General features: G+C 36.6%; 1 protein-coding gene across 3 annotated transcripts in view; it reads left to right on the forward strand.

Moving 5' to 3' along the window:
- The window catches only part of UTP20 (UTP20 small subunit processome component), a 91,404-nt gene that overhangs the window by 61,243 nt on the left and 2,388 nt on the right, over window positions 1–27,773 (forward strand). The window contains exons 39-59 of one of the 3 annotated variants that reach the window (XM_081309298.1): window positions 412–551; window positions 774–856; window positions 4,463–4,752; window positions 5,789–5,928; window positions 6,142–6,298; window positions 9,766–9,864; window positions 10,895–11,062; window positions 13,005–13,171; window positions 13,826–13,967; window positions 15,928–16,044; window positions 17,311–17,481; window positions 17,696–17,827; window positions 18,191–18,301; window positions 19,640–19,719; window positions 20,145–20,214; window positions 20,348–20,530; window positions 21,227–21,358; window positions 21,716–21,848; window positions 23,767–23,954; window positions 24,681–24,752; window positions 27,424–27,708. In XM_081309298.1, the coding sequence (XP_081165424.1) occupies window positions 412–551; window positions 774–856; window positions 4,463–4,752; window positions 5,789–5,928; window positions 6,142–6,298; window positions 9,766–9,864; window positions 10,895–11,062; window positions 13,005–13,171; window positions 13,826–13,967; window positions 15,928–16,044; window positions 17,311–17,481; window positions 17,696–17,827; window positions 18,191–18,301; window positions 19,640–19,719; window positions 20,145–20,214; window positions 20,348–20,530; window positions 21,227–21,358; window positions 21,716–21,848; window positions 23,767–23,954; window positions 24,681–24,752; window positions 27,424–27,708 (3,060 nt within the window). The other 2 variants (XM_081309299.1, XM_081309300.1) reach the window with 2 other exon arrangements.

The raw sequence follows: 27,773 nt of genomic DNA on the forward strand, positions 1-27,773 counted from the left end.
GTAGTTTTGATTGCTAAGAGCAATGTAGTGTATAGTTTTTGATATTTGTCAATTTTTTTTTCAGTGCCAGCCACTGAGCCCAGGACCTTGCACATGCCAAACAGTCTACCATTGTGCTATATCTGAGCCCCAATATTTGTCTACTTCTGTATCTTAAATAGATATCGTTCACTATATCTAGTCTTGAACCAGTTAGGGAGGTCTGAGTGGAAAAGAGTTAATATCCTTTAAAGGAATTTGTCACTCCTTTAAATGCATTTTTTTCCTGGAATCAGAAGAGGACATATGGAGTATAATTGGGACATTTGGATGTTCTCCCCTTTCTATAATTACTAATCATGTACTGTGTAAGCTTTATAGTAGGCCCTCAGCCAATACTTGTTCTACATTTATGCTGTTTTTATTTTACAGCATGAAAATATAACCATTGCTGCCATAGAAGTTATTGGAGCTATTTGCAGACATCTTTCTTGGTCAGCATATGTATATTACTTGAAACATTTCATTCATGTCTTACACTCAGGACAGATCAATCAAAAGTTGGGTGTCAGGTATTGTCAAACTTCTTATTTTTGTTTATTTAATATAATCTTAAAATTATTTCTTGAATTTGTCTTTAATCTCTTTACATTGTATCAATAAGGTTATGGTAATATTTAAAGTAAAAACAAAGACTAGTAAAAGTAATTTTAATATTTATGACTTTACATTAACTTTAATAGTCAAATGGTATTGGTAATAAAATGAAAATGTGTATTTCTTTTTTTTAACAGTTTGCTAGTAATAGTGTTAGAAGCATTCCACTTTGACCATAAAACTCTTGAAGAACAAATGGGGAAAATTCAGGATGAAGAAAGTAAGTTTGTAAAGCTTTCTTAAACTAGATTTTCATCCCGTATTTTTAGATCATTTATGATTATGAATTAAAGGTGTCAATTAAACTTAGTCCTTTTTCTGTTCTTTGCAGCAATGACCAGTTAATGGATCAGGAGAAAGTTAAAATGAATGGTTTATTTAAAAACAAAACAAAAACTTATTTAACTGTGAAGATGGCCAGTCTAAAATTTATTAGTAAAAAAATAATTTGAACTTTATTTATCTAGAAGTCCATCACTTTTATATATAGAAAGACCATTAACCAATGAAAGCAAAGCAAATGTAAGAAAAGAAAAAAAAATGTTAAAGCAACAATTAGTGAAATATAAAAGATATAATAGAGGGGATCAAACAAAACTTTGGTATTTGAAAAGATTATAAACTGACAAATGCCTGCTAAGATTGACCAGGGAAAATAGAAGACAGAATAAACAATATTAGGAACTAAAAAGGATAACAATTAAATGCAAAAAGTAAGATAATATATGTATTTATAAATTTGAAAACATGGGTGAGATATACATATTCTTAGCAAAAATATAGTAGGAAAATTGAAGAAAACTGACTTTAGAATAAAATAAGAAATCTGAATGGATCTCTAACCAATAAATAAACTAGTCTATAGTTAAGCATCTCCTGATGAAAATGCCAGGTAAAGAATGTTGTATCAGCAAGTTTTAGCAAATATTTAAGGATGGGTAATTTCAAACTTACTAGCTCTTTTAAATGAATAAAAAAAGAGGAATTCCCCACTAACTTACAAAATTGGCATAATTACATACCTAAAACTAGCACAGGTACTCTGAGAATGGAGTATCACAAGGTCTCATTCATTAACATGGATATAAAAATCCTAAAACAGATATTTACAGATGAAATTCCGTTAAGTGATAAAAAAACATTAAAAACCATAACCATGGCTGGTTATTCAAGGAATGCAGTGTTTGCTCGCTCCTAGAAAAGCAGTCAGTGGGCTTTAACACATTAGCATATTTAAAAACTTGATTGTCTATGTAGACCCCAGGGAAATATTTGATTAAATTTCATATATACTCAAGCAAAAGATGTGTTTTAGAAACTTAATGCAAGTGCTTCCTTGGGTATCACATATAATGAAATTGGAACAAGATAGACAAGCATGGCTTCTGTGCAAGTATCACATGCAAATTCGTGAAGCGTTCCATGTTGTTTAAAAATAAAAACCTAATGCAACATCTTACTCAGGGATAAAGAAGTATAAATTTAATTATCACTTAAGAAACAGCATGAAGGGGGCTGGGATTGTGGCTCAGCGGTAGAGTGCTCGCCTAGCACGTGTGAGGCCCTGGGTTGGATCCTCACTACCCATAAAAAAATAAATAAAAAAATAATGATATATTGTGTCCAACTACAACTAAAAAATAAATATTAAAAAAAAAGAAAGAAAGAAACAGCATGAGGGAATAATACCTGATGCTGCTTATCCTGAACATGGAACTAGAGGTTCTAGTCAGTATAGAAATATGAAAGAAAAAAAAATTTAGCATTCAAATAGGCCAAGATACTTATCCTAATTATTTTGGCTAAAGACAGAGGAATATTCTGCCCCTCTGTTTAGTTTTTGTTCTGTTTTAATAATGGGGTTTGAATCCAGGGCTCTACCTTACTACTGTATCCCCAGTCACCACCCCCCTTTTTTTGAGGTGGTATAAAGTTGCCCAGGCTGGCCTCAGACCTGCGTTTCTCCTTCTTTAGCCTCCAGAGTTACCAGGTTTACAGGCATGCACCACTGCACACCAGGGCACTATTTTCTTTAATCAGTTAATTCTGCCTTTGGCAATTTTGCATAAGTATAAATACTTGTTAATTTTAAAATATTTATTTACTTAACTATTTCTTCTTAGAGAGTTTAGTTACTCTCTGTATTCTAAACTAGCTCAAGTTATCCAAGTTTAGTGGTACCCAAATCCATGTAGTATATTTAAAAGATAACTGAAATCTGGTTATGCTGTCTGAACTAAATAATGTGCGACACCTGAATTTGGCTCTCTTATATGTTGTGCTGTTGACCCTGTGCCGTTGATATCTCCATTTAATAGTTGTCTGAAATCTCTTTTGAAAATGATTGCCAACTCTTGGTGACAGTATTCAGGTTTTGTTTTATTTTTATTTATAGAAAATAATTTTGTCCCTAAGAAATATTTCACTAGGATATTTTATTAATTTATTTATATAACTTTAGTTGTTTTTGGAAAAAACTTTCCTTCTTATATGAGGCATAGCTGTGATGAGATCTAACCTCTGCCTGGTAAAGATGTCAAATAACAAATAAAATATCTTACTTGCAAAGGCTGATTCCAAGTATCTAAAAAGTTAGGGAAGTCAATAGAAAGACTTGCTTTCCCTGGATTAGATTCATATCACTTTAGAAAACACATGTTTAGGTTCATCTCTGAAGACTAGCAGTGGTTCCAGGTGCTGTACAAAACAAATCCTCTCCCTCAAAACAGTCATCAACTTACCATAAGTTCCCTGTCCTTCAAAATAGCTCTTCTCCCTTTGTATCTCTTCTGTACTGCTCATATCAGATACTTGTAAAACAACATAAAAGACTGTCTATCACATTATGATAGACAAGAGCCCTGCCCTGCTGATCACTACCAGGCCCCAAAATTACCCTAAGTCATCACTGCACAAGTGGAGCACCATAGTCCACAAAATAGTGGTCTTTTTAAGGAATAGGAAAAGGGGTGTAATGAAATTTGAAACCTTTATTGAGCATCTGCTTTGAGCCAGGTTTTATAGACATTATCTCATTTGTTCTGATAAGAAGCTTTCAAGATTCTTAGTATTAGTTATCCCATATTTTTGATATGAGAAACTAAGATTCAGAAATATAAAGTAACATTTCCAAAGCTATATAGCAGGTAAGCAAAAAAAAAAAAAAAAAAAGATTGATGCTCCCATCTTTTGCCATTAACATGTCTGACATGTTTTAGTTAATTGTAGACTTTATTTCATTTAATCCTCACAGTAGCCTTGCAAGGTTGGTGCCAAAGCTCATTGGAGTCATGCTGATTGACTGTGATCATATAGTTTGTTAGCAGGATCAAATCTAGACTTGTCCCACAATACTGTACTGCCCAGTTTCCTTTAATAAATTGAATCCTGGAATAAGAAAAATTTCTGCATGGGAATGATTGGATGCTATTATGGTGTTCATGCCCATGAATAGAAGTTTTTGCTTATGGAAACAACCACAGGATCAGGAAGCTTTCTTTCACCTAAGAATTTTTTTCCCAGTGTGCCCCATCCCCTTTCCCCAAATAGGTGTTCAAGTAATCCTGTCCTGACTATTCAACATTCTTTCATAGTTGCCAGTTTACTTGTCTGTGCCCTTCATTAGACTCTAAATTTTGAGAAAGCAAAAAATAGGCCTTTCACTGCCTGCTGTTTCTTTGGCACTTAACCTTGCCTTTCTATACTTGGAGATCAGATCAGATGTTTTTATTGGATGTTAGATGTACATGGAAAACACTACTTGCCACAACTGTGCTGTTTCCTCATTCGATTTAAGGTGACTTTTGTTGTTTATTATTAAACGTAGATACAGTAGAAATGACTGAGTTACCAGAGTCTGAAGCCATGGAATTCGAGCACATGAATGAGGAAGAAAAAGAAAATACATCCAAGGGGTTGTTAGACAATAGTGAAACTCTTGCACACCCTGATCCAGCTGACTCTGATGGGACAGAGGCTAAGGAATCCGACTGTATCACAAAGTCTGTCTCTTTCCTTCCTCGGAATAAGGAAGAATTGGAGAGAACAATTAAAACTATCCATGGAACCATAACTGGGGATATCCTCCCCAGACTACATAAGTGCCTCTCATCTACGGTAATAACTCTGTTTGGGGCCAGGCTGGTCTGTAGGAACTTGGGTGCTAGTGAGGCACTGCCACACCAGGCTCTTAAAGTGACTTTGGGGGTTAGCTTTGGGGGTTTTCTGGGGTTTTTTGTTTTTGTTTTCTTTCTTTCTTTTTGTAGTACTGGGATTGAACCCAGAGGCACTCTTCCACTGAGCTACATCCCCTGCCTCTTGATTTTATTTCGAGTCAGGAACTTTCTAAATTGTTCAGGCTGACCTTGAAGTTGGAATCCTCCCCCTTCAGCGTAAGAGTAGCTGGAATTATAGGCTGCACCATCACACACAGCTTGAGTTTCCTTGTACCTCAACATTTTATAATCCCCTTCCCTTCTCTCATCAGTTTCAGTCTCATTTCCTGCTGCAGCTAGTCAGTCAGTAATGGCCTGGCGTTTTGATTTTGCTATGCTAGATAGATGCTTTTTCTATCTCTGAAGCAAATGTTAAGATGTCTCGCGTTTCCAAAAAAAGCTAACTAAAAATTAGTGTTTCCATTTTCTACTTTAAAATTCATCTCCTCTGGTTAAGAGGAATTACATTTAGCAGTGCATATTCATGAAGCTAGAGCCTTTCCTCTTTACTGTAAAACTTTGAGCCCCCAAATTCTGGTCTCTGTGCTGCATCTATGTATTTATAAAGTTTTATGGGAACACATGCCCATTTGTTTCCATGTAATCTAATCCTGGTTTTGCATTACTACAGCAGGGTTACAAGGCCAAATGCTTTTTTTTACAAAACTTTTTTACAAAAAAGTTTGCTAATTGCTAATATAAGGTATTGACTTGGTCATTTTGTATCTTTGTAAATAAACCTCTATTGGAGGCATATTTTTCATGTACCAACCATGTTACACAAACACTTGAAAGTTCCAACTGACACAACTTTTAGTTTTTTTAAAGACAGCTAGACATGGGCTTAAACATGAAAAGAGTTGGTCTTTCAAATACAGAGTTACAGTGTAAGCAGGACTCTCATCCTTATTTTTGTTTTAACGTGAAATTTTTTATAGACTAAAAGAGAAGAAGAACACAAGCTTATCAAGTCCAAGATTGTGAACGATGAGGAAGTGGTTCGAGTCCCTTTAGCTTTTGCCATGGTTAAACTGATGCAGTCCCTTCCACAAGAGGTCATGGAAGCTAATCTGCCAAGGTATGTATGTGACAAATTCAGGAAACCTCAAATATTGGTTCTTTTCTTCCTAACTTTTCAATCTTTTTTGTTACAAAGAAGAGGTACTGTCTTACTTTGCTGTACTTCTGAATACTAAGGGAAACCTAGCATTATAAGTAATTAAGAGATAGAATGATATTTGTATTTTTGTGTGTTTATTGATTGATCGTTTTTTAACTTCTTATTTTCTAGTATTTTGCTGAAAGTATGTGCTCTCCTCAAGAACAGAGCACAGGAAATCAGAGACATAGCACGCAGCACACTCACAAAAATAATAGAAGATCTTGGTGTGCACTTCCTGCAGTATGTTTTAAAAGAATTAAAGACCACCCTTGTCCGTGGGTATCAGGTAAATTGCATTGTGTGCTTTATATTCAAGATGGGTTGGATTTCAGATACTTGCATTTTGACCACTACTTGCATCCTCCTGCCTTAGCCTCCTGAGTTGCTGGAATTCCAGTCAAGCACCACCACACTCAGCTATGTTTCAACTCTTAAGCAAATAAATATGTTCTTGTTCACTTAAGACAGTATATTCAATATAAATTAATAATTTTATTAATATCCAGAGAATATGAAATTCAGTATCAAATAATTTGAGAGGAAAAAAGGTCATGCAACTTAGGCCCAAAAAGATCTTTTTAAAAAGGAGATATAGGGGCTGGGGTTGTGGCTTAGTGGTAGAGTGCTCGCCTAGCACATGTGAAATTCTGGATTCGACCCTCAATACCACATAAAAATAAATATATAAAATAAAGGTATTGTGTCCAACTACAACTAAAAAATAAATATTTAAAAAAAAAAAAAGCAGACATAGGCTGGTTACGGTAGTACATACCTGTAATCCCAACAATTTGGGAGGCTGAGGCAAGAGGATCGAAAGTTTGACCCTCAGACCCTCAGCAACTTAGCAAGAGCCTGTCTCAGAATAAAAAATTAGGACTGGGGACATAGCTCAGTGGTATAATACCCCTGGGTTCAATCTCCAGTACAGGAAAAAAAAAAAAAAAGTTAAATCATGAAAGTTATAAAAACAGTAAGAGCACCGGGCAGAATATAAAACACCAAGTTGTTGGAGATGCAGAAATTAGGACCCTACACCCAACCTGTGAAACCACATTTTAGTAAGATCCCCTGTGTGATTTAAAGTTTGGAAAACACTACAGTTTGTTCAAGTACCCAGTTAACACTCCTGGAAGTTAGCTTTACATGGTATGTTCTAATTTATTTATGGGCAAGGTCAACCTGTTTCGTAGGTTATAACACTAAAATGGCTGTGTTCATTTCGATCACATTTGTATGACATTTTCATGGTTGCTCTAGGGTATCATATATATATATTTCACTATTAACAGTGTCCTGAGAATCAGTGTTTTACTACTTCAGGTGGAATGTAAAATAAGTCCAAAATATAAGTCCTTTTGCCCTCCCTTTTTTGTATTACAATTATTTATATCTGTGTATTAAAAACTTATTCAAGTGATGTTATAACTTTTGCTTTTAATTGTCAAACATACTTTAAAGATGAGAGGGAAAAAGTAGTCTGTTGTACTACCTATTTACTTTTTCACTTACTCTTCTCTTCTGAATTTCCAAATTTCTTTCTGATATCATTTCTCTTCGGTCTAAGGAGCTTTCTTTAGCATCTTTTAAGACAGATCTGGTGGTAGTAGGTCCTCTGGTAGCAAGTTGTTTTGTTTTGTTTGTTTTTTTTTAATTTTTTATTCATGAATATCTTTGTTCCATCTTTATTCCTGAAGGATATTACTGCTGGATATATAATTCTGCATTGATAGTGCTTTATGATGCTTTGAAACTATTGATCATTTCCTTCTGACTTTTCTAATGAGTTGTCCAATTTGTTTTTCCCCTCTATATAATACATTTTTTTCTGTCTGCATTCATAAATACTTTTTTTTTTTTTTAATAGTGCTGGGGAATGAACCCAGAATCCTGCAAAAATACCCCACTCTTCTGTTTTTAAGACTTTTTGTTTGCTTGCTGTTTGGTTTGTTTTGGAGATCACTGTGTTTGGGGTAAATTGAGCTGCTTGTCCAAATTTGAGTTTTTAACCAATATTTCTTCAGATACATTTTTGGAGTTTACCCTTTCTTCTCCCTTGGGACTCCAATGAAATGAAAGTTAGACTTTTTGTTTCTCTCTCATGAGTCCCTGAGCATCTGTTTATTTTTCCTCCAGTTGTCTTCCTTTCTATTATTTAGATTAGATAATTTACATTAGTCTGTTTTCAGGTTCCCCTCCCAGAGTTGCCAGTCTCCTGCCAATCCTAATTATAAGTCACTGTCAATACTTCGACGGTGTTGCTTGGGCCTGGGGTGCCAGAAATGGGAAAAAATTAAGACAAGAAAAATAAAATGAGAGGTTTTCATACCCTTTCTTTCCCTGATGAGTTCTCTCTCCTGTTCACACCAGAATAGAAAGCTTTCCCAGCATTCCCTCAGGCTCATCCTGGCGCCCACTTCTGTGTCAGCTGAAAAATGCAAGCAAACTCTCTGAACATTTTGTGGCATTTCGGTTCTCATGTTCTCCCCTGAGAGTTGCTCCTTGGGTCCTGTCCAGACTTTATAGCTACATCCAGTACAGAGAGACCAGTTGTGCTTTTCTCCATCTTACCTGAACCAGAGCCCCTTTTAGTGTTCATCTTTATTCTGTTCTTTTAACCAGCATTTACTTCATGGCACTATAGGTGAGATGCTGTCACAGGTGCTGGCATATGTGGATGAATTCAGTACATTTCTGTCCTTCAGAATTCATTCACACATTCCTTAAACCAACGGTATTTCCATGAGTAACCCTTTTTTGTTGTTTGTTTCAGCTATTCTCCAAGTCTGTCTTATTTGTTAAAAGAATTAAAATAGGGTAGACAAAAATAATTTTGGTGTTTTAGTATTAATCATGTAGACACAACCAAAATTGTATTCTTCAGGTGTCCTTCATCCTTCCACCCCTACCCCAAAAAGGGATTTTTAAGAATTATATAAAGCTCATAGCAAACATGTAAATATGTAAAAAGTATTTTTAAAGGTCGCAAGTAAGATACAAAAGAAACTTTGCCTTTAAGATCTAATTTTTATATTGACAACTAAGTGTGTTTCCTTGTCCTGTGATTATAATCTGATGTTTGCTTTGGTGGGTAGACAGTCCTGGAAGCAGCATTAAAAATGCAAAAAACTCGAAAGTCAGTATACTGCAGTGATATAGACCTGGGACTATGGTACCAGCCCCTCTGATTTTGAATCCTAACTCCACCTTTTACCTGTGCAGCCTTGGACAAGTTGTTTGCCCTCTCTGTGTCTCAGCTTCCTCATCTGATAAATGCTGATAATTTAGCACCTACACGATAGATAGAATGCATGAAGCTTAAATGATTTAAATATTTATACATGTGAGATATTAATACAGTACCTGTATTAATACAGTGTAAGTTCCTAGTAAACGTTTGCTTGATTACTATTGTGGGCAAAAACTTAAAAACCTGTTTCCATCCTTATGTACCAGCTTTGATTGCATTCAGCATTAACAAGCTCCTTAATTCACAGTTTGGCTTTTAAAGTTGAAGGCTTTGGGGCCTTTATAAATCACTGACCTGCTTTAGTCACAGTTATTGGTAATGTGTTTCTAAACATTCTTCGTACAGTGCTTACTTGGTTAAAGGATTTTTAATGGTGGCATTTGTCAAAGCTACCAGCAATAACATAAACTCTGAGTGCTCTCTTTGCAGTACTTCTTAGATCTTAATGTTCTTTAACATGGGGTTTGTTCCCACTCCTGTTCTCACTGTGCATCTCCTTTTAGGTCCACGTGCTCACCTTCACTGTTTATGTGTTGCTGCAAGGCCTTAGCAACAAGCTGCAAGTTGGGGATTTGGACTCTTGTTTAGATATCATGATTGAGGTAAGATTTACAGAATGGAATTCCAGTTTTATTTTTTTTTTTTAAAGCAAAGGGCATAAAATGAATTTACAAAATAATAATATCCATACAAATGCAAATAGAGGAGTGAGGGTAGCTCTGTGGTAGAGTCAGTGTTTAGGAAGTGCAAAGCCCCTGGGTTCCATCAGGAAGGAAGTGATGGAAGGAGGATCTTTTAGATTTTTAAATTAGCAGAAGTTTGAAAAGTGAGGACTCAAGTGAGATGGGCATTCTGTCATTGCCAGTGGGTCATATATTGGTGCAGTGTCTCTGGAAAGGAAAGTTAACATTGTATATTAACAGCTTTTAAAATGAACAAAAATTTTCAATTCCAAGAATCCATTTTGAAGGAATAATCAGAGATGTAGTCTGGAGTAGAATTTCATTTTATAATGAAACATTAACAATGATTTTAACTTTAAAAATTGGATAATGTGTGTGCATGTACAACTATGTAATAACAAATCTCATTATGATGTAGAATTATTATATGCCAATGGAAAATATTGGTTAATATTTTATCCAATAAATAAAAGAATTGGATAATTGGTAATTTGAGAGGTAGATTTGGGAACAGGAAAATAATTTGCCACACAACCTTTTGTTCATTTATTTTTTAAAATATGGGCACTAATTTTGACTCTTAATTTAAATATTTACATTAAGTTCTATAATTAAGTTGCAAATAGAATTTCTTAAAGGGAAATTAAACTCTCTGGTAATATCATAAAAGAAGTATCTGTTCTGTATATGTTTTTGTCTGTGAAATACTTTTCTTTTGTTTTCCATTAATATTAAACTAAAAGTATTTCTGCATGTTTTATTTTTATTTATTTATTTTTATTACTGGTCCCTAAACTGCATTGAAAACAAGTACAATCTAATAGAAACTCCTACCATCTCATTTTATTCCCTCCCCATTTGTTTTCCTTTGACTTGGTTATACCTGTGCTTTTGTCAAAGACTGCTTGTGTTGGCTACATAATCACCTTTTGTCCTTTTGCTTTCAAAGATGTTTAACCATGAATTGTTTGGTTCCGTTGCTGAAGAGAAGGAAGTAAAGCAGATCCTCTCCAAAGTCATGGAGGCACGAAGAAGCAAGAGTTATGATTCTTATGAAATCCTGGGCAAGTTTGTAGGAAAAGATCAGGTCACAAAACTTATCCTTCCATTGAAAGAGGTAAGGACTGGGATGCAGTTCAGGTGGTCCCAAAATTATGAGTTCCTGAAAGGAACCTATAGGGCAAAAACAACTACTTGAGTACCCAGGATTTCCTTTAGTGCTAAGGGCATGAATACCCTCTAGTCACTAGGTGGCAGCCTTGAGTTGGGTGCTCTAGACTCCATTCAGTCCCTGATGTAATCTATGAGATGCAAAAGGAAAGGCAACAAGAATTGAATTTTATAGCTGGGTCAGGGCAGCAGCTAAGAACATAGCCTTTAGAATCAAACTGTATCCCCAGACTGCCAAGAGGAAGGTAACTGGAATTTATTGAACATAAATCACATTCTAAGTACTGCTACATTTTCTCTTCTTATCTTCACAATCATCCGATGAGATCAATGTTATTTCCATTTACAGATAGGAAAATTCAGGCTCAGAAGAGCAAAAAGGAACACAGTTAAGAAGAAAGGTCAGAATGTCGTTCCAGACCTTTATGATCCAAAGCTCACATTCTTTCCATTTTTTTCATTTTTTCCCCTAAGAGTAGGGACTATAGTTAACCTACTTTTTCTGTTGTTTCTCTGTGCCTGTTACAGGGATGAACATACAATAACATTATCGATTCATTTTATTCCAGTTTTATGTATTAAAAATTGTTGAGAGCCACAGTTTAGTCAGAATGATGCCTGGCATTTTTGCCATAGGGAATGGTTGAAAGGTGACCTTGCTCCAGGATTAGGGTGGATCCTGCTGGGATTAGGGCGGATCCTGCTGCCTTGGGTGCCCGCTACTTTGGATTTCCCGTTGAGTTCGAGCAGGGGTTCCGGGAGAATTGGCGCACGGAGCCCGCTGGAGTGTGTTCCCGGGAAGTGTGTGTAGAGTGCTGGTGAGAGTTCAGGAATAAAGAGTTGCTGTTTGAACCTACAAGGCTTTTTAGTGGCTCGGTTATGGCAAAAAATAGAGAAAAAAATCACTAACTAGTGACATGAATTACTCTTAATCCAAATGCTTTGGTGCTAGAAGAATTTCATAATTGTTCCTAGAATGCACATAGTATTATCTGAGCCTAATAAGAATGTTGATGTTTGCAAGAACAAACAAGGCTTGTCGTTGGAGCAAATGCCCATTTATTGAGGAACAGCTCTGCACATTTATAGAGCCAGGGGTGGTTGACAGTTGGCATGGGGTGCTTTTTGATTGGAGGATAAGGATCAGGTGAGCCAGCAGGGCTAGTCTGATTGGTGGGTAGGATCAGGTAAGCTAGCAGGGCTCTGATTGGTGGGTAAGGATCATGTGAGCCAGCAGGGCTTACCATTGGACAGCTCTTCTTGGGGGATGGGGAAGTTAGTCTTTGGACTACTCCCAACAATATTTACTGAGGATTAAAGAGAGTCATCCGCAAGAAGTCCTGTCCTATCAAGTACTGACTAAGTATTTTACTGTGGTTGATGATTCTGAGTTTACATTAAATTCCTCTGATTTGACCCACTAATTAATTTCAAACCCTGAGGCTTGGTCATTGTAGTTCAGTCACATAGTTGCTTAGAATAGGGACTATACATTTTATTATGGTGTAGGGTGCCTGTGTGTAAATTACCCCCTTTGTTAGATTTAGAAGATTAACATTGTTGGAAGTCTCATCATTTACCCAGCAGTATGTCCTGCTACCTCACCAACAGAGAAGGAATGGAAGGATTCTGAGGCACTCAAACTGCTCACAGTGGTTATCTCTTGGGTTTGAGTTTATAAGTGACTTACTGTGTGTGTGTGTGTGTGTGTGTGTGTGTGTGTGTGTGAGAGAGAGAGAGAGAGAGAGAGAGAGATATTACTGTTTAAAATTTTAGAATAGATTTTTTAATTAGAAGAAAAACACATTAGAAAGCAAATTTTAAAAAAAATTATAGTGAATCTAATTGTGTTTGTGTTATTTCTACCTAACATTTATGTTTGCCTTTAGATCTTACAAAATACCACAAGTTTAAAACTGGCCCGAAAAGTTCATGAAACCTTACGCCGAATTATAGCAGGATTAATTGTAAATCAGGAAATGACGGCAGAATCCATTCTATTGCTCAGTTATGGTTTGGTCAGTGAAAACCTACCCCTATTAACAGAGAAAGACAAGTAAGTTTGGATTTGCTCTAAAGAAAGATAAAAATTATATTATGTGAAACACAAGTACTACTTTGGTCCAAAGTGCTACTTTTCAGCATAAGATTTTCTTTGAGGTATCTGTGACAGAAATGTTATTTCTATGATGTCATTTTTATTTTAAATATTTATTGAATGAAAGGATAGATTTTAAATATACACAACTTATTGCAGATTTAAAGTTATTGTGAGCAGGAAAACCCACATGCACATATTTATTGAGTCTGGGCTTTGGGTAAGAATTCCTCTTAAAATGAAACTCACTGACTTCACATTGTCTGTACTTAAAACATGTGAAAATGCCTTATACATGAGTACACTTCCTTTGGATTTTGCTTTTGTGTTGTGGGAAAGGCTCCTTGCCATTTATTTTCAGGGATCAAAGGGAATGTCCTCTTGTGTTCATCTTCATTTATTGTTCATCTTCCTTAGAAACCTCTGTTTCTAAGGATCTTCCTAGTAACTTGATCAACAGGATTGCATCTCTTGTGTGTTTGTGGTTAAGGGAAGGGAGGAAACCAGAGCATATTTGTTCAGTGCTAGGCTCTCATCTTCATGGAGGGCCACACTAACTTCTTGGAATGCAGCTAACAGTGTTTTCCATTTTTATTCCATTGGGACTGATAGGAGTCCCGCAGTCCCTGCACCCGATCCACGTCTGCCACCCCAGAGCTGCCTGCTGCTCCCCCCAACTCCAGTTCGAGGTGGACCCAAAGCTATTGTGAGCAGGAAAACCAACATGCACATATTTATTGAGTCTGGGCTTCGGGTAAGAATTCCTCTTTAAATGAAACTCACTGACTTCACAGAGTCTGTACTATTTCATCTTTTGCTGAATTTCTAGTATTTACTAGGATTTCACTGTTGCCTTGCCCATGAGCAGCTCTAAACCACTTTGACTTTGACTTTTTTTTTTTTAATTAATTCCAACTTAAGAAAAATTTCTCTTTCATGAATTTTGCCTTTAGTGTTTGTATCTACAACATCATCAAACCTAAGGGGATTTAGATTTTGTCCCATTTTATCTAGAAAATTTTATCCTTTGGGGTTTATATTTATGCATGTGTTGTCTTTTTAGTTAATTTTTGTGAGATGTGTCTAGAATATTTATTTTAATTTACATGTTGATATTCAGTTTTTCCAGTACCATTTGTTAAATAGACTATCCTTTAAGCATTGAAGATTCTCTCCCCTTTGTTAAGAATAGCTGTGTCACTGTGAATTTACTTCTGAGTCATCCTTTGGCCGCATTGTGTTTTCTTCAGAAAATGTCCTACTATCTTGATACCTGTATCTTTATAAATCTTAAAGTTTGATGGTGCTCATTTCCTGTCTCTTTTCTTCTTTTCCAATATTATGTGGGAAATTTAGTGTCTTTGCTTTTCTATGTAAATTTTAGAACCAGCTTGTCAATACACAGTTCAATTTAATTAATAATATTAATTAAAACTTAGTTGACAAATAATAACTGTTCAAGTTCATATATAAAACTTTTTGAAATCTTGTTTGGGATTGCATTGAATCTGTAGATCAAATTAGGAAAAACTGACATCTTAATTCTCTTTTTCTCTATAAACATGAATATCTTTTTTTGTTTTTTTTTTGTTTTTTTTTTTTAATTTAACAATGTATTGCTTTTTTCACATTGACCATATTTCATTCGATTTAAACAAATGTATTTCGGGTCTGGGGATGCTTGTGTAAATGCTATTGCCTTTGGGTGGGATGGGGGCAATTGAACCTTAGGCACTCAACCATTGCGACACATCCTGAGCCCTTTTTATGTTTTATTTTGAGACAGGGTCTCAATAAATTGCTGAGGCTGGCTTTGAACTTCAGAGTCCCCTGCCTCAGTCTCCTGAGCTGCTGGGAATACAGTTGTGTGTCACCACATCTGGCATGCTATTGTGTTTTAAATTTCAAATTCTCCTTGTTCATTGAGGGTATATAGGGTGTGTGATTGACTTGTGTTCCTTCTGTAACCTATATCCTGCAACTTAGCTATAATAGTTTTTCAGTTCCAGGAGTTTTTGGTCAATTTCTGGGGACTTTCTCCAAGGACATCCTATAATCTCTGAACAAAGACAAGTTTTCAAGTTTTATTTTTATTTTTTATTTTATTTTATATTTTTTTAAGATGATGAGCTTTTAAAAATACAAATCTGGTTGTTTTATTTCCTTTGGCTTCCATTTTTCCTAGGAGAGAGCACAGACCTTCATTTGGGTTGTAGGGTTCTAGCCTCATCCTATACCATTCCAACATAAGCTCCAGCCATTCTGGCTTCCCTTTCATTCCATAAAGACCCCATACTCTATTGCTGCCCCCAAGACTTCACTGCTTACTCTTCCCTCTACCCTTGCCCCGACAAACCTCAGAGCACCTAGCAGTCAGTCACACTTTGAGTCTGTCTTCCTGGCTGAGGTCCATCAGGACAGGAACCATGTTCATCTTGGTCATTGCTTTGCCCAGCATACTGAGCCAGTGCTTGGAATCACAGCAGATGCTGAGTGACCATTTGCTAAATGGACTTAGTATCTCAACTGCACAGTGAGCTTCCACCTTCTTGACTTATTAAGACTCTCCAAGGCCATTTCTCACTTCTTAAAAATATTCGTCATTTCAAACAGAAGCAGCTTAACATTTCACGTGTATCTCTTATTTTACATTTGACCTCATACATCCAGTCTTCAAAACAACTAATGTGCAATATCTTTTTTACACTTTTTAGCTGCTTCATCTGAGTCTGAAGACTTCCAAGATCAAGTCTTCAAGTGATCATGTCCTGGAAATGTTGGATCCTTTTGTGTCTCTCCTCATAGATTGCCTGGGTTCCATGGATGTGAAGGTGAGCATCCATTCCCTCACAGGAGCCATGTCATGCAGAATTCTTGGATGGAACTTATTTCAGGGCTCTTGCTTTGTGAGATGGTGGAGTTTTTAAATAAAATGGTGATACTACGAACTGCCACTGTTTCCTGAATTAATAAGTCCCATTTGTTTGGATAGCTTTTAATATCGTTTAGAATGCTTCTAGGTACATTAATCATCTTATCTGATCCTCACAATTTCATAGGGGTGATTAGTATTGTCCCAAGACCAGTGATCATCTTTACCACCGTCACTCTCATAAAGTAATCCTTCTGAACCTTACCACCTCTTAGACAAATATTCTTGACATTTCTGGGATTTGTTTGTTTTGCGATATTGGGGATTAAACACAGGGCCTCATGCATGCCAGAGAAGTGTTCTACCACACGAGCCACATCCCTCTTCCCAACATTTCTGTTTTATAGATGAGAAAACTAGGGCTAGGGTCTAGTTACAGTTTTAGATGTGAATCTAGGTCTATTGGACTCTAAATCCCACTTATGTACAACACCTTCAGAAGTGAAGATGCTTAGAGGGTAATAACATCTCTGGAGTCACACAGTAGTCAAATGTAAAACTGGGATTTAACATCTAGATCTTTAAAGCTTCCATCTCTCTTCTGTGTTTTCATCAAATCCATTGCAGTGTAGTAGTCAGAGCAGCAGGATTATATTAGGTAGAGCTGAACTAGCTGATCCTGGGGATTGCAAGGTTTGACCTTCAAAGTTCATGTATAAGCACATGGTCTTAGCACACTTTTTCTATATTCTTGTGCATAGCACTAAACTATATTAAATGACTGTTAATTTTTCCTCTGCTTAATTTCTGCTCCACCTATCTTTTCCTTACACAGAGATAGTTTCCTTCTTTATCTTTCTATTTATATAACTAATAGAGGGTTGGAGATGTAGCTCAGTGATAGAGCACTTACCTAGGGTGGGCAGAGCCCTGGGTTTGATTCCCAGCACCACCAATAATGATGATGATGATGCCCAGTACAGTGCCTTTTATACATGTTTGAATACACTATATTAACATTCCCAGGGTTAGAAAAGATGGATTACATTGAAGTACCATTCTAGAAAATAGAAGTGTCATTTAAAATGTATTTTTCCAAAAAACAAACAAAAATCCTAAATTAATTTATTCAACTCAGCCACTTGTATAATCTGCACAGTCTCTGGTGCCTTGTTGATGGATTTGGTCACTTCAAAGTTGACTGTTTATTATTTTGTTTTCTCAGGTGATCACGGGTGCTTTACAATGTCTGATCTGGGTCTTAAGGTTTCCTCTGCCTTCCATAGAAAGAAAAGCAGGACAGCTGACGAAACACCTTTTTATTTTGCTGAAGAACTATGCAAAACTTGGGGCTGCCAGGGGCCAGAACTTCCACCTGGTGGTAAATTGTTTCAAGGTGAGTTGAATCAGTTGCATCTAGAAAAAGCCAGGACCTAGAGTAATACCAGAGTTCAGTTTTCCCCATTGCTCTTTGGTCAGAATTATTTCCATAATAATTTGCTAGTGCTTGAGGGTTAGTATCCTGTGTGAAAAAGTCAACTCATTATCATTTCACTGGATCCTGATATGTGGAGTATGCTGTCTATTAACTTCACTGTTATTATTTGCAGTGTGTGACCATACTTGTAAAGAAAGTCAAATCTTACCAGATAACTGAAAAACAGCTTCAAGTTCTACTGGCCTATGCTGAAGAGGACATTTACGATACTTCAAGACAAGCCACTGCATTTGGTCTTCTGAAGGTATGGTGTCACTATAACCTTGTCTTTCACAGTTTGTGAGTCTCAGGTCTAGTATTTAGAATACTGTGGAACATATTGTTTTGACTAGTTGTGGACCACTGAATTTAAGTAATTTACAAAGATTATGATGATTTTAATGCGTCAATCATAAGCTAACGTTCTACTTATGAAAATGTTCGAATACACTACATTAACATTCCCAGGGAATACTGTACAAATACGGGTACTCTACCAAGTGCATCTTCTTTTGAAGTCATTTGAAGTTACTTTCATTGCTTGAAAAGTGTCTACAGCTATTTTAACATCTGAAAGTACCTACATATACAGTAAAACACATGAAATGAATCTTTTTATATTTTTTAGGCCATTTTATCAAGAAGATTATTGGTCCCAGAAATTGATGACGTCATGCGAAAAGTGTCCAAGTTGGCAATTTCTGCACAAAGTGAACCTGCCAGAGTCCAATGCAGACAGGTGTGTAGAGGGAGCTTATTCCCATAGTGAGCAGTTCATCTTTTAGTTAGCTCTTGGTATTAACTGAATTCTGAAGACTACTTTTTGTCATATTCTTGCTATGCTCTGAGACTCAAACACCTAATGAGGTAGGTAAGAGAAAGCTTTCCTGAGGATTGACAGGTAAGCCAAAACTTGCAGGAGAAGGGGAAATAAATACCTGAGGAAGGTAACCCTTAGGTGAATAAGGCTCACCTTGTTTGAGGAACTAAATGAAGGTTGGGTGGAGGGAGCAGGGGAAGCCAGGTGGGGCAGGATCTCGTGGTCTTGTTAAAGATTTAGGGCTTTGTTCTAAGAAGAGTAAGACCCTATTGAGATCCTTAGGCAGAGGAGTAACACACTCAGATTTGTTCATACATTTGTTTAATCTTTGAATATATATCATACCCAAGAAGTGGGAGATCTGAATTAGAAATACACACTCAAGTTGAAGGAGGGTTTAGACCATTGAGAAGGCCAGGATGGAAGAGAAGAAACATGTCTTTGGGGGGAAAAAAAAAAAGTTGCTTGATTACTTAGGAAGGATGGCTAGCTTTTATTAAAACACTAGCTGTGTGTCCAGGAATTTACACACATGACCTCTATTTACAGGTCCTTCAAAAGAATATTATCCACATTTTATAGCTAGGAAAAAAAGCAGACCTTGGAAAGTTAAATGATGTGCATTAGTTCTCACAATTTATTAATAAAGGAGACTAAATACTAATGGTTTTTAAATGAAGTCTTTGACCATAGACTAGGCATGAAATTCTGGCACCGTCACATGAGCAAGTTACTGAACCTCTCTGGGCCATCTTAATAAAGATGTAAAATGTGATACCACCACCTACTTCCTAAGGGAGTGAGGAGGATTAACCAAGAAACAAATACTTAACATAGTGCTTGGCACATACATTATCAGTATTAATTTATTACCATGTTGTTATTCTCATATCAAGGGGAAATACAGGGTTGAACCATAGTCTTTACTCAGTCAACTGCCCCACCTGTCAGATGAGCTTCTAATATATATGTAAGTTGAGATTTGGGTCTTAAACCACCATAGCAGTGGGGGGTCAAGACTTGACTCAGCCAGGCACAGGGGTTAAGATCCAGCTGAGTGAAGCAGGAGATAGGAAGGGGCACAGTGGTTGACTTAGTAGACAGAATTAGCTGGAATCAGTTGGAAAGCCTGGTTGATTACCCTTTTGCAAGATTTTTATAGAGTATGAGTGTATCTCAGAATACAGCTTAGGAAACAGGAATCCTGGAGTGACAGTTCTAAATGATTAACTGTGTGATTTTTTTTTTTTCCCCTAGGTTTTTCTGAAATACATTCTTGACTATCCACTTGGTGAGAAATTGAGACCCAACTTGGAATTCATGCTCGCTCAACTGAAGTAAGCTGAACCATTTCTTATGCAGAGGCAAAAAGCTAGTTTCTTTCTTTTAATATGGTGGCTGTCTTGAAAAGGACAAGCTTTTGTCCTTTTCAGTAGCACATTCTCTGAAGATGCTGGTGTGACTTGTTGGCTTGATTGTCAGACACTGTGTCTGGTTTCATATGTCAGTTCTTTAAGTTAATTTTCACTCAGTTTAATCTGACCATTGATTGTCAGTAAAGTCCACTGAGGACAGTGTTGAAAATCTAATAAAATTACATTTAAAAGAGCTCAGTAGCTTGATGAATATAAACATTAAAATTGAGCAAATAGAGCACTTTGTGTTTCTTAAAAAAAAAGATTGACACCTAACTGTAATATTTTAAATTTTTTAAAAATAAATTTAGAAGATACTAACAGTTCATCTAATGTTCTTGCCCTAGTTATGAACATGAGACTGGAAGAGAGTCCACCTTGGAAATGATCGCTTATCTCTTTGACACATTTCCTCAGGTACTATGAATCACAAAGAGAAACCCTTCAATTGTTTGCCCATGATCCCTGGAAGCCCTGGGCTTTCCCTTGTTGGACAGCAGTTGTAGGAATTCCATGCCCACCAAGTTCATCAATGCCTCTTTTCCTGTAGGGACTGCTCCATGAGAACTGTGGGATGTTCTTCATCCCTCTTTGTCTAATGATGGTGAATGATGACTCTGCTGTATGTAAAAAGATGGCATCCATGGCAATCAAATCCTTACTCAGTAAAATTAGCCTTGAGAAAAAAGACTGGTTATTTGATATGGTTATCTCCTGGTTTGGAGGAAAAAAGGTTAGTATTGCTTTTAATCATAGTTCAACAAGTCCAAACTTCAAATAAAAATTAATATTATATTCTGTAGAACTGGCTTATATTAAATAGCTTTATTTGTATCCGATTATGCAAGTAATGTATTCTCAAAGTTTCAGAAAGTGTAAGAAATTATAGAAAGTTAACACTGAGTCATTTATATTCCTAATGCATTATTATTGCTAGCAAAGCACTCTACTTGAATATAATCATCATTTACTTAACCAGACCCAGTTGGTGAATATCTGCTTCCAGTTTTGCTTATTCGTTTTCTGAGTGTAAATTTTTATTATTCTGTTCACTTATTGACTCTGCCACCATCATCACTAGCCCATCTTTAGAATATAAATATGTTTTTCATATTAATGAGTAATTTGTTGCATATCTATATAATTGAGGTTGGGAATGAAACCTCTATTTCTTTTTTTCTTTTTTTAATGGAAAAATGTGTATCAAAATACTCACTGAATAAGTGCCATTTTTCTAATGTTATTCTTGGGTATAAAGATTGCTTCACTTCTGTTTGTTGACCATGACACTATATTTTATTGATTCTGACATCAAAAAGGTTTCTTACTGTCTGATTGTTAACATAATCCCCACCTTCATTTATATAATTTTTATAAACAGCTTCCCAAATTGTATTAACACTCACTTGTGGTGGTTTATTTTTGATAGAGCTTAAATAGACAACTTGCTGCCCTGGTCTGTGGCTTATTTGTGGAAAGTGAAGGGGTTAATTTTGAGAGAAGACTTGGAAATGTTCTTCCTGTGGTTGAAAAGGAAATTAATCCTGATAACTTTAAAGATGTAAGTAATTTGTTAAGGAATAAATTTTCTGATGATTTTTATAAGAAAGTTGTACTTGACAGAGTATAACTAGTAGATTAAGTAGTTTCTAAGATGGGGGTAAAAGGTTCTCAGCTCAGGCAATCTTGCCCCCCATAGGACATTTGGCAGTGTCTAGAAATATTTTTGGCTGTCACAGTTGGAGGGTGGGGGTTGATACTGACATGTAGTGGATAAAGGCCAGAGATGCTGCTAAACATCCTAGTCAAGTGACAGCCCCATAGTGACTTGGTATGGATTTACATGCTGACACAAACATGTATCCCAGGTACTTCCAGGTTGTTGTCTTACATTTATATGCAATCACCCCATGTTTAGATCATGGAAGAGACTGAAGAAAAAGCTGCAGATCGCCTGCTCTTCAGTTTTCTCACGCTAATAAGTAAACTCATCAAGGAATGTAACTTTATTCAGTTTACCAAGCCCTCTGAGACTTTGAGTAAAATCTGGAGTAAGTATTTCCTTTTTATTTAATTAAATCTAAAAACACATTAGGCTGGGCATGGTGGTGTACACCTGTAATCCAAGCATCTTGGAGGCTGAGGCAGAAGGATCACAAGTACAAAGCCAGCCTCAGCAACTAACAAGGTCCTAAGCAACTTAGCAAGACCCTGTCTCGAAATAAAAAGGGGCTGGGGATATGGCTCAGTGGTTAAGCACCCCTGAATTCAGTCCCTGGTATAAAAAAAAAAAAAACAGTTGTGATACAACTATTGAAAATAGATTTGGGAAATTAGAATGGGAACAACTTCAAAAAATAGATGGGAAGGGAAAAGCCCATGAGGAAAAAAATGTGAAAGATCCTATCAGATTGATTACAGTCAAAATGTTCTTTCAAAAAAAAAATGTGTGTGTGTGTGTGTGTGTGTGTATTACTTCATGTAACACATTTCATCCATAAAAGAATATTGTCACAAAATCAAAGGAAAAATTCTCCCAAATTCTATTTGATGATAATTTGGCATATATTTTCCCACTTCTTCCTTTTGCTGCCCCCCCAGCTTTATTAAGGTATAATTGACATGTAAGAATTATATATATTTGCCCTGTACAGAATGTTTTGAAATATGTATAAATGTGTACATATATTTCTATCTAGTCTTTTTGCTAAATAGTTATGATTTTTTTCAGAGAGATTGCTTAGTTCCATATAAGACTTTCAGCTCTGTGTACCTGAGTAAGCTTATTACTATACCACAGTTCACTTCCTAGCTGTCCTTTTCAATAGCCATCATGCAAATGTGCTGTAATTTACTGAACCATCTCACTTGGGTGGTGCATTTAAGTACTATATCACTCTCCAAATGATAAAAAAGACTCCATTAACACACTACACATTTCAATTAGTTCTTGGTTTAAGAGCCAGAAACTGAGATCCTGTGAGAAATAACACAGTTTAATCAGGTATGGTGACACAGACCTCCAATCCCAGTGACTCAGGCTGAGGCAGAACCATTGCAAGTTCAAGGCCAGACTCAGCAACTTAGTAAGATCATGTATCAAAATAAAAAGGACTGGGGATGTAGTTCAGAGGTAAAGTACCCTGGGTTCAATCCCTACTATCAAAAAAAGAGAAATAACTGTTTATAAGACCTGTTTGGGTCTGGCTCCACTGAGATATAGCCAGATTGTTACAAAGACTTAAACAGAATGTAAATAACATTTATGAAATATAGTAGTATAGGCTAAAACTGAAACGTGGCATGATTAATCCATCCCATTCACAACACCTACATTATAAGACTTTACAAATGTACTTTCCATGGGTGTATACTCTAATGCTGAAGAATTATGTGCTCTGGGGCCCAGGCCAGTCTCTACCCATTGCATGACATTTGGCCTCTCTGGAAATTCATTTCCTCATGTTAGATTGGAAATGACACTTCTATCGTCATAGAACTGTTGTGAGGCTCTAAAAAATAAGGTAATGTATATAAGACACATGGCTCTGTGCCTGGCACAAAGAAAACATGAATGATAGCTTTCTAGGCAGCTACTTTGAACCACCAATTTCACTATTATATATATAAAATATATATATCTTTACATTAGTCACTTCAGAAAATGTAATGTTAAAATGCCATCTTATTTCCCTGAATCTGAAACTAATCTGTGTGAAACAAGTCTGTGCGTAAGCTTAGGCATATCTTTTCAGTGCCATTTACCACCCAGGGAGTTAGTTTCCTAGTTGTTTCAGTGTTTCTTCACCTCATTTCTCTCTCTCTCCTAGTGGTCTTCCAGGAAACATGGACTATTTTGGCCATCTTTGGTTATTCTTCCCAAACATATAATATATGCCCAAATCAGTCATATTTACTATGAATCATAAAAGCTGTGCAGCAATTGAGAATTCATTCTGGTTCCCCTAGGTCATGTGCACTCTCACCTGAGACACCCACACAATTGGGTGTGGCTCACAGCAGCCCAGATTTTTGGATTACTCTTTGCTTCTTGCCATCCAGAGGAGCTTATTCAAAAATGGAATGCCAAAAAGACTAAAAAGAAATTTGCAGACCCTGTAGCAGTCAGGTTTCTAACAGGTGATCTTGAACAGAAGGTAAGGTTTCTTTCTCTAAAACCTTTTCCTTGACTTGTGACCTCTGAAATGTTCACTCTGGTTCTCATAACATCTTAGTGTTGTCCCTTGGGAAAAACTCCTCCAACTGACAACATGTTGCATATGTGAATCAATAAGTGTTAATAACTGGAGAGGGGTTACCCTCAAGGCCAGTTTTCCAAAGATAATTTTTAGATCATCAGTCTAATCAAACTTGTGATTATTTAGCTTGTCCATCTTTCATTGTGTGTCTTTTATCAACATTAGAAAAAATAAGATTAACTGTCCTGTGTTCTTCATAACCTTGTTCATGACTATATGAGATCATGTTCATACAGATGTTAGGTAAGGACCATGTTATATCTGTTTCTTGATTCCTAACCCTAGCACAGTGTGGCTCATAGTGAGAATTCCATAAATACTGGATAAGCAGAAGATGGAAGGGGAAAGAGAAAAAAGAAAAAAAACTACTGGAATGTTGCAAAGTATTCTAATAGTTTTAGGAAATTAGACTATTACATTAGACTTTGGTGGGTGTGGGGGGACTAACATGTTTGGGGCAGGTAGAAGGGAATAATTACGTAATTTCTGGTTATGACCTTTTCTCTACAGCTCTCTATAGGTTGTCATGCAGAGCAAAACCTAGTACATCAGTTGCATTATGGTCAATTTTTTTTCTTAATAATCAGAAATGTTATGTTTGCCAATGACCATTTCTCTCTACAGATGAAAAGTATCTCTCTAGCCTCTTGCCATCAGTTGCATTCCAAATTCTTGGATCAGTCTCTAGGAGAGCAGGTAAGAATTATAGCTCCCCAAGTTTAAGTGAAAGCAACCTACTATTCTACCAATAGTCTAGAAATATGTTTACATTTGGATTTTGTTGTTGTTGTTTTTGCTATTTTAGTGCTTGACAGATTTCACAAAATACAGACATATACTCAAATAAATCGTTCAGTTATGCACACAAGTCTCGTCAACTCTGGGGACTATGTTAGGGGAACTCATGATTCCATTTACAATTCCCAATAAAGATGATACAATGGGAGGGAGGCTATTAATCTTCTCATCTTAAGGGTTTCATATATACTCCACTTTGTGACGAAAGCTTTAAGGGGCACTGATTGGTTATTTTTCTAGAAAAACTATAATATTGAGTTTCCTCCCTTTATCCCTTAAAGTTAAAGAGAAAGCAATAATATTCATGCTACTGTGTGATCTACTATGTGAGCAAGTGAGTTATCCCATCTTAAAGTCTACTAGGTACAGTGGCACACACCTGTTAATCCCAGCAGCTCAGGAGGCTGAGGCAGAAAGATCACCAGCCTTAGCAACTTAGCAAGGCCCTAATCAATTTAGCTAGACCCTGTCTCAAAATTAAAAATAAAAAGACCTAGGGATGTGGCTCAGTAGTTAAGCACCCCTGAATTCAATCCCTGGTACCCAAAAAAAAAATCCTATTATAAAATGTAAATTCAGAGAAGGCACTTATAAATATGCAGTATGTTGCTATGAAATAGTCTACTGGTACTTTTATTATTTTATTATTACCTCTTTTGATAGAGCATTTGGGCTGGTGATCATAAGTCAGCACCATTATCCCATGGGCCTTGACCATGTCCCTCATGAATCATTGGCAAGATGCAGCCTTATAGATTCAGTGCAGTAGGCATTAGGCATTGGTCAATGCTTTTATCTGAAGAATAATCTCAAGTGGCATATCATGAACAATAACACTTCTGTCACATTTTGCAGTGAAAATTCAACTTTATTATATGGCAGGCTCAGAGAATGAATGGATAGCTATTCAGTGAGTAGCAAAATGGAGCCATCAAAATCCTGCCAGGGTTCACAGAGGGTCAGGTCTCAAAAAGAAGCAGTTTTTATAGGGGCTGGTAGACCATAGAGAGGAAGAGATTTACAGGATAAAATAAATTAGGGATTTTAGATGATCATGAATTTTGGGATGAATTAACAAAGATTGCCACAGGTGAGAGGGCCACAAAACCTGGGCTATATTCACAAGGATCAGGCTTCCAGAAGAAGGAAATTATGATCTTGACCTTAATGTGTATGTGTTTTATTGGGGGTTGAACCCAGGGGCATTCTACCACTGAGCTGTAGCCCTTTTTATTTTTTGGACAAGTTGCCCAGGCAATCCTCTAACTTCGAATCATCCTGCCTCAAGCTCCCAAGTAGCTGGAATTACAGGTGTGCACAACTGTGCCCAGTTTGGCATTAATTCTTAATGGCTAAGCTAGTCTTGGAATGTGTGAAGGTTCTGACAAATACGTGCGGGAGAATTTTGATGCAGCACATCTAGCAGAACAGCCAAGATGGTCAAGGAACTCAACCCAACTTTTTTTCCTCCCTCACATAATGGATGTGAAATACCTACATCAGAGATTTGATAGGGACAAAAGAATGGTCCCATTATATTAAGATTAAAATCCTAAGGATTAGATGGGAGTTGAGGATGGGAAGCTAAAGTTTAAGAAATTGGCCTTGAATTCTAAAGATCTTTGAATCCCAATTGGCCACTCCCTTTATTTGGGTAAGTCATGTAATAACACTGAAACTTGGCCTTCTCTCCTAATAATAGTATCTGGCTGAGATGTTTTACAGCTGAATTGGAATACTAAATATAAAACAACTTATCAGCTGGGCACAGGGGCGCAAGCCTGTAATCCCAGCAACTAAAGCTGAGACAGGAAGATACCATGTTTGAAGCCAGCCTCAGCAATTTAGTGAGACCCTGTCTCGAAATAAAAAATAAAAAGGGCTGGGGATGTAGCTCAATGGTAAAGGGCTGCTGGGTACCTAATTAAATAAAAATAAATAATCAGTTAATATTATTTCTACATAGAATGGTTGAAAGAATCTAATGAAAGTTGGGATGAAAGCTTTCTTTTAAAATGTAAATGACTTGGTCATACATGGTGGCACATGCCTGTAATACCAGCAACTCAGAGAGACCCTGTCTCTAAATACAGTTTATAAAAAGGGAGCTGGGGATGTGGCTTAGTGGTTAAGTACAAATCTCCGGTACAAAAAAAAAAAAATTAAATGGCTGATCCATAAGGAAATCTTTTATTTATGTTGTATGACCTTAAAGTACACACAGAGGGCTGGGGATGTGGCTCAAGCGGTAGCGCGCTCGCCTGGCATGCGTGCGGCCCAGGTTCGATCCTCAGCACCACATACCAACAAAGATGTTGTGTCTGCCGAGAACTAAAAAATAAACATTAAAAAAAAAAGTACTCACAGAACTAGCCAACAGGATGAAAATTACATGGAAATGAATTTGGAATGTAAAAACAAGAATTGTTGAAAGAGCCATCATCAGTTTAATACTGAAGTACCCAGGTTGTTTATATTTTCTAATTGTAGAATGCCTACTTCAGCTCATGCTCTAACAAAAAACATATCTGTTTCAAAATCTAATTCTTCCCTCCCCTCTTTTTTAAAGGTTGTTAAGAATTTGTTGTTCGTAGCCAAAGTCTTATATTTACTAGAACCTGATTCTGAGGATAAGCAAGGTGAGATAAAAGAAGACATGGAAGAACACGAAGCTTTAGGAGGTGGTGTGGCTAGAGAGGCAACAGAATCCGAGGCCTGCACACTTGGAAAGCCAGAGTCTGACAAAGAAGAGAAGAGCAAGCCCAGCAAGCCAGCCACACTGCTGTGGCTGATCCAGAAGTTGTCCCGGATGGCCAAATTGGAAGCTGCTTATTCACCTAGAAATCTCTTAAAGGTATGACAGGATAACTGTGTTAAATTGTGTTAGTTATCCCAAGTCCTTAGGAATTTTCCCTTTTG

This window comes from Spermophilus citellus, assembly GCF_964194105.1.
Source record: "Spermophilus citellus genome assembly, chromosome: 10".
Classification (NCBI taxonomy): domain Eukaryota; kingdom Metazoa; phylum Chordata; class Mammalia; order Rodentia; family Sciuridae; genus Spermophilus; species Spermophilus citellus.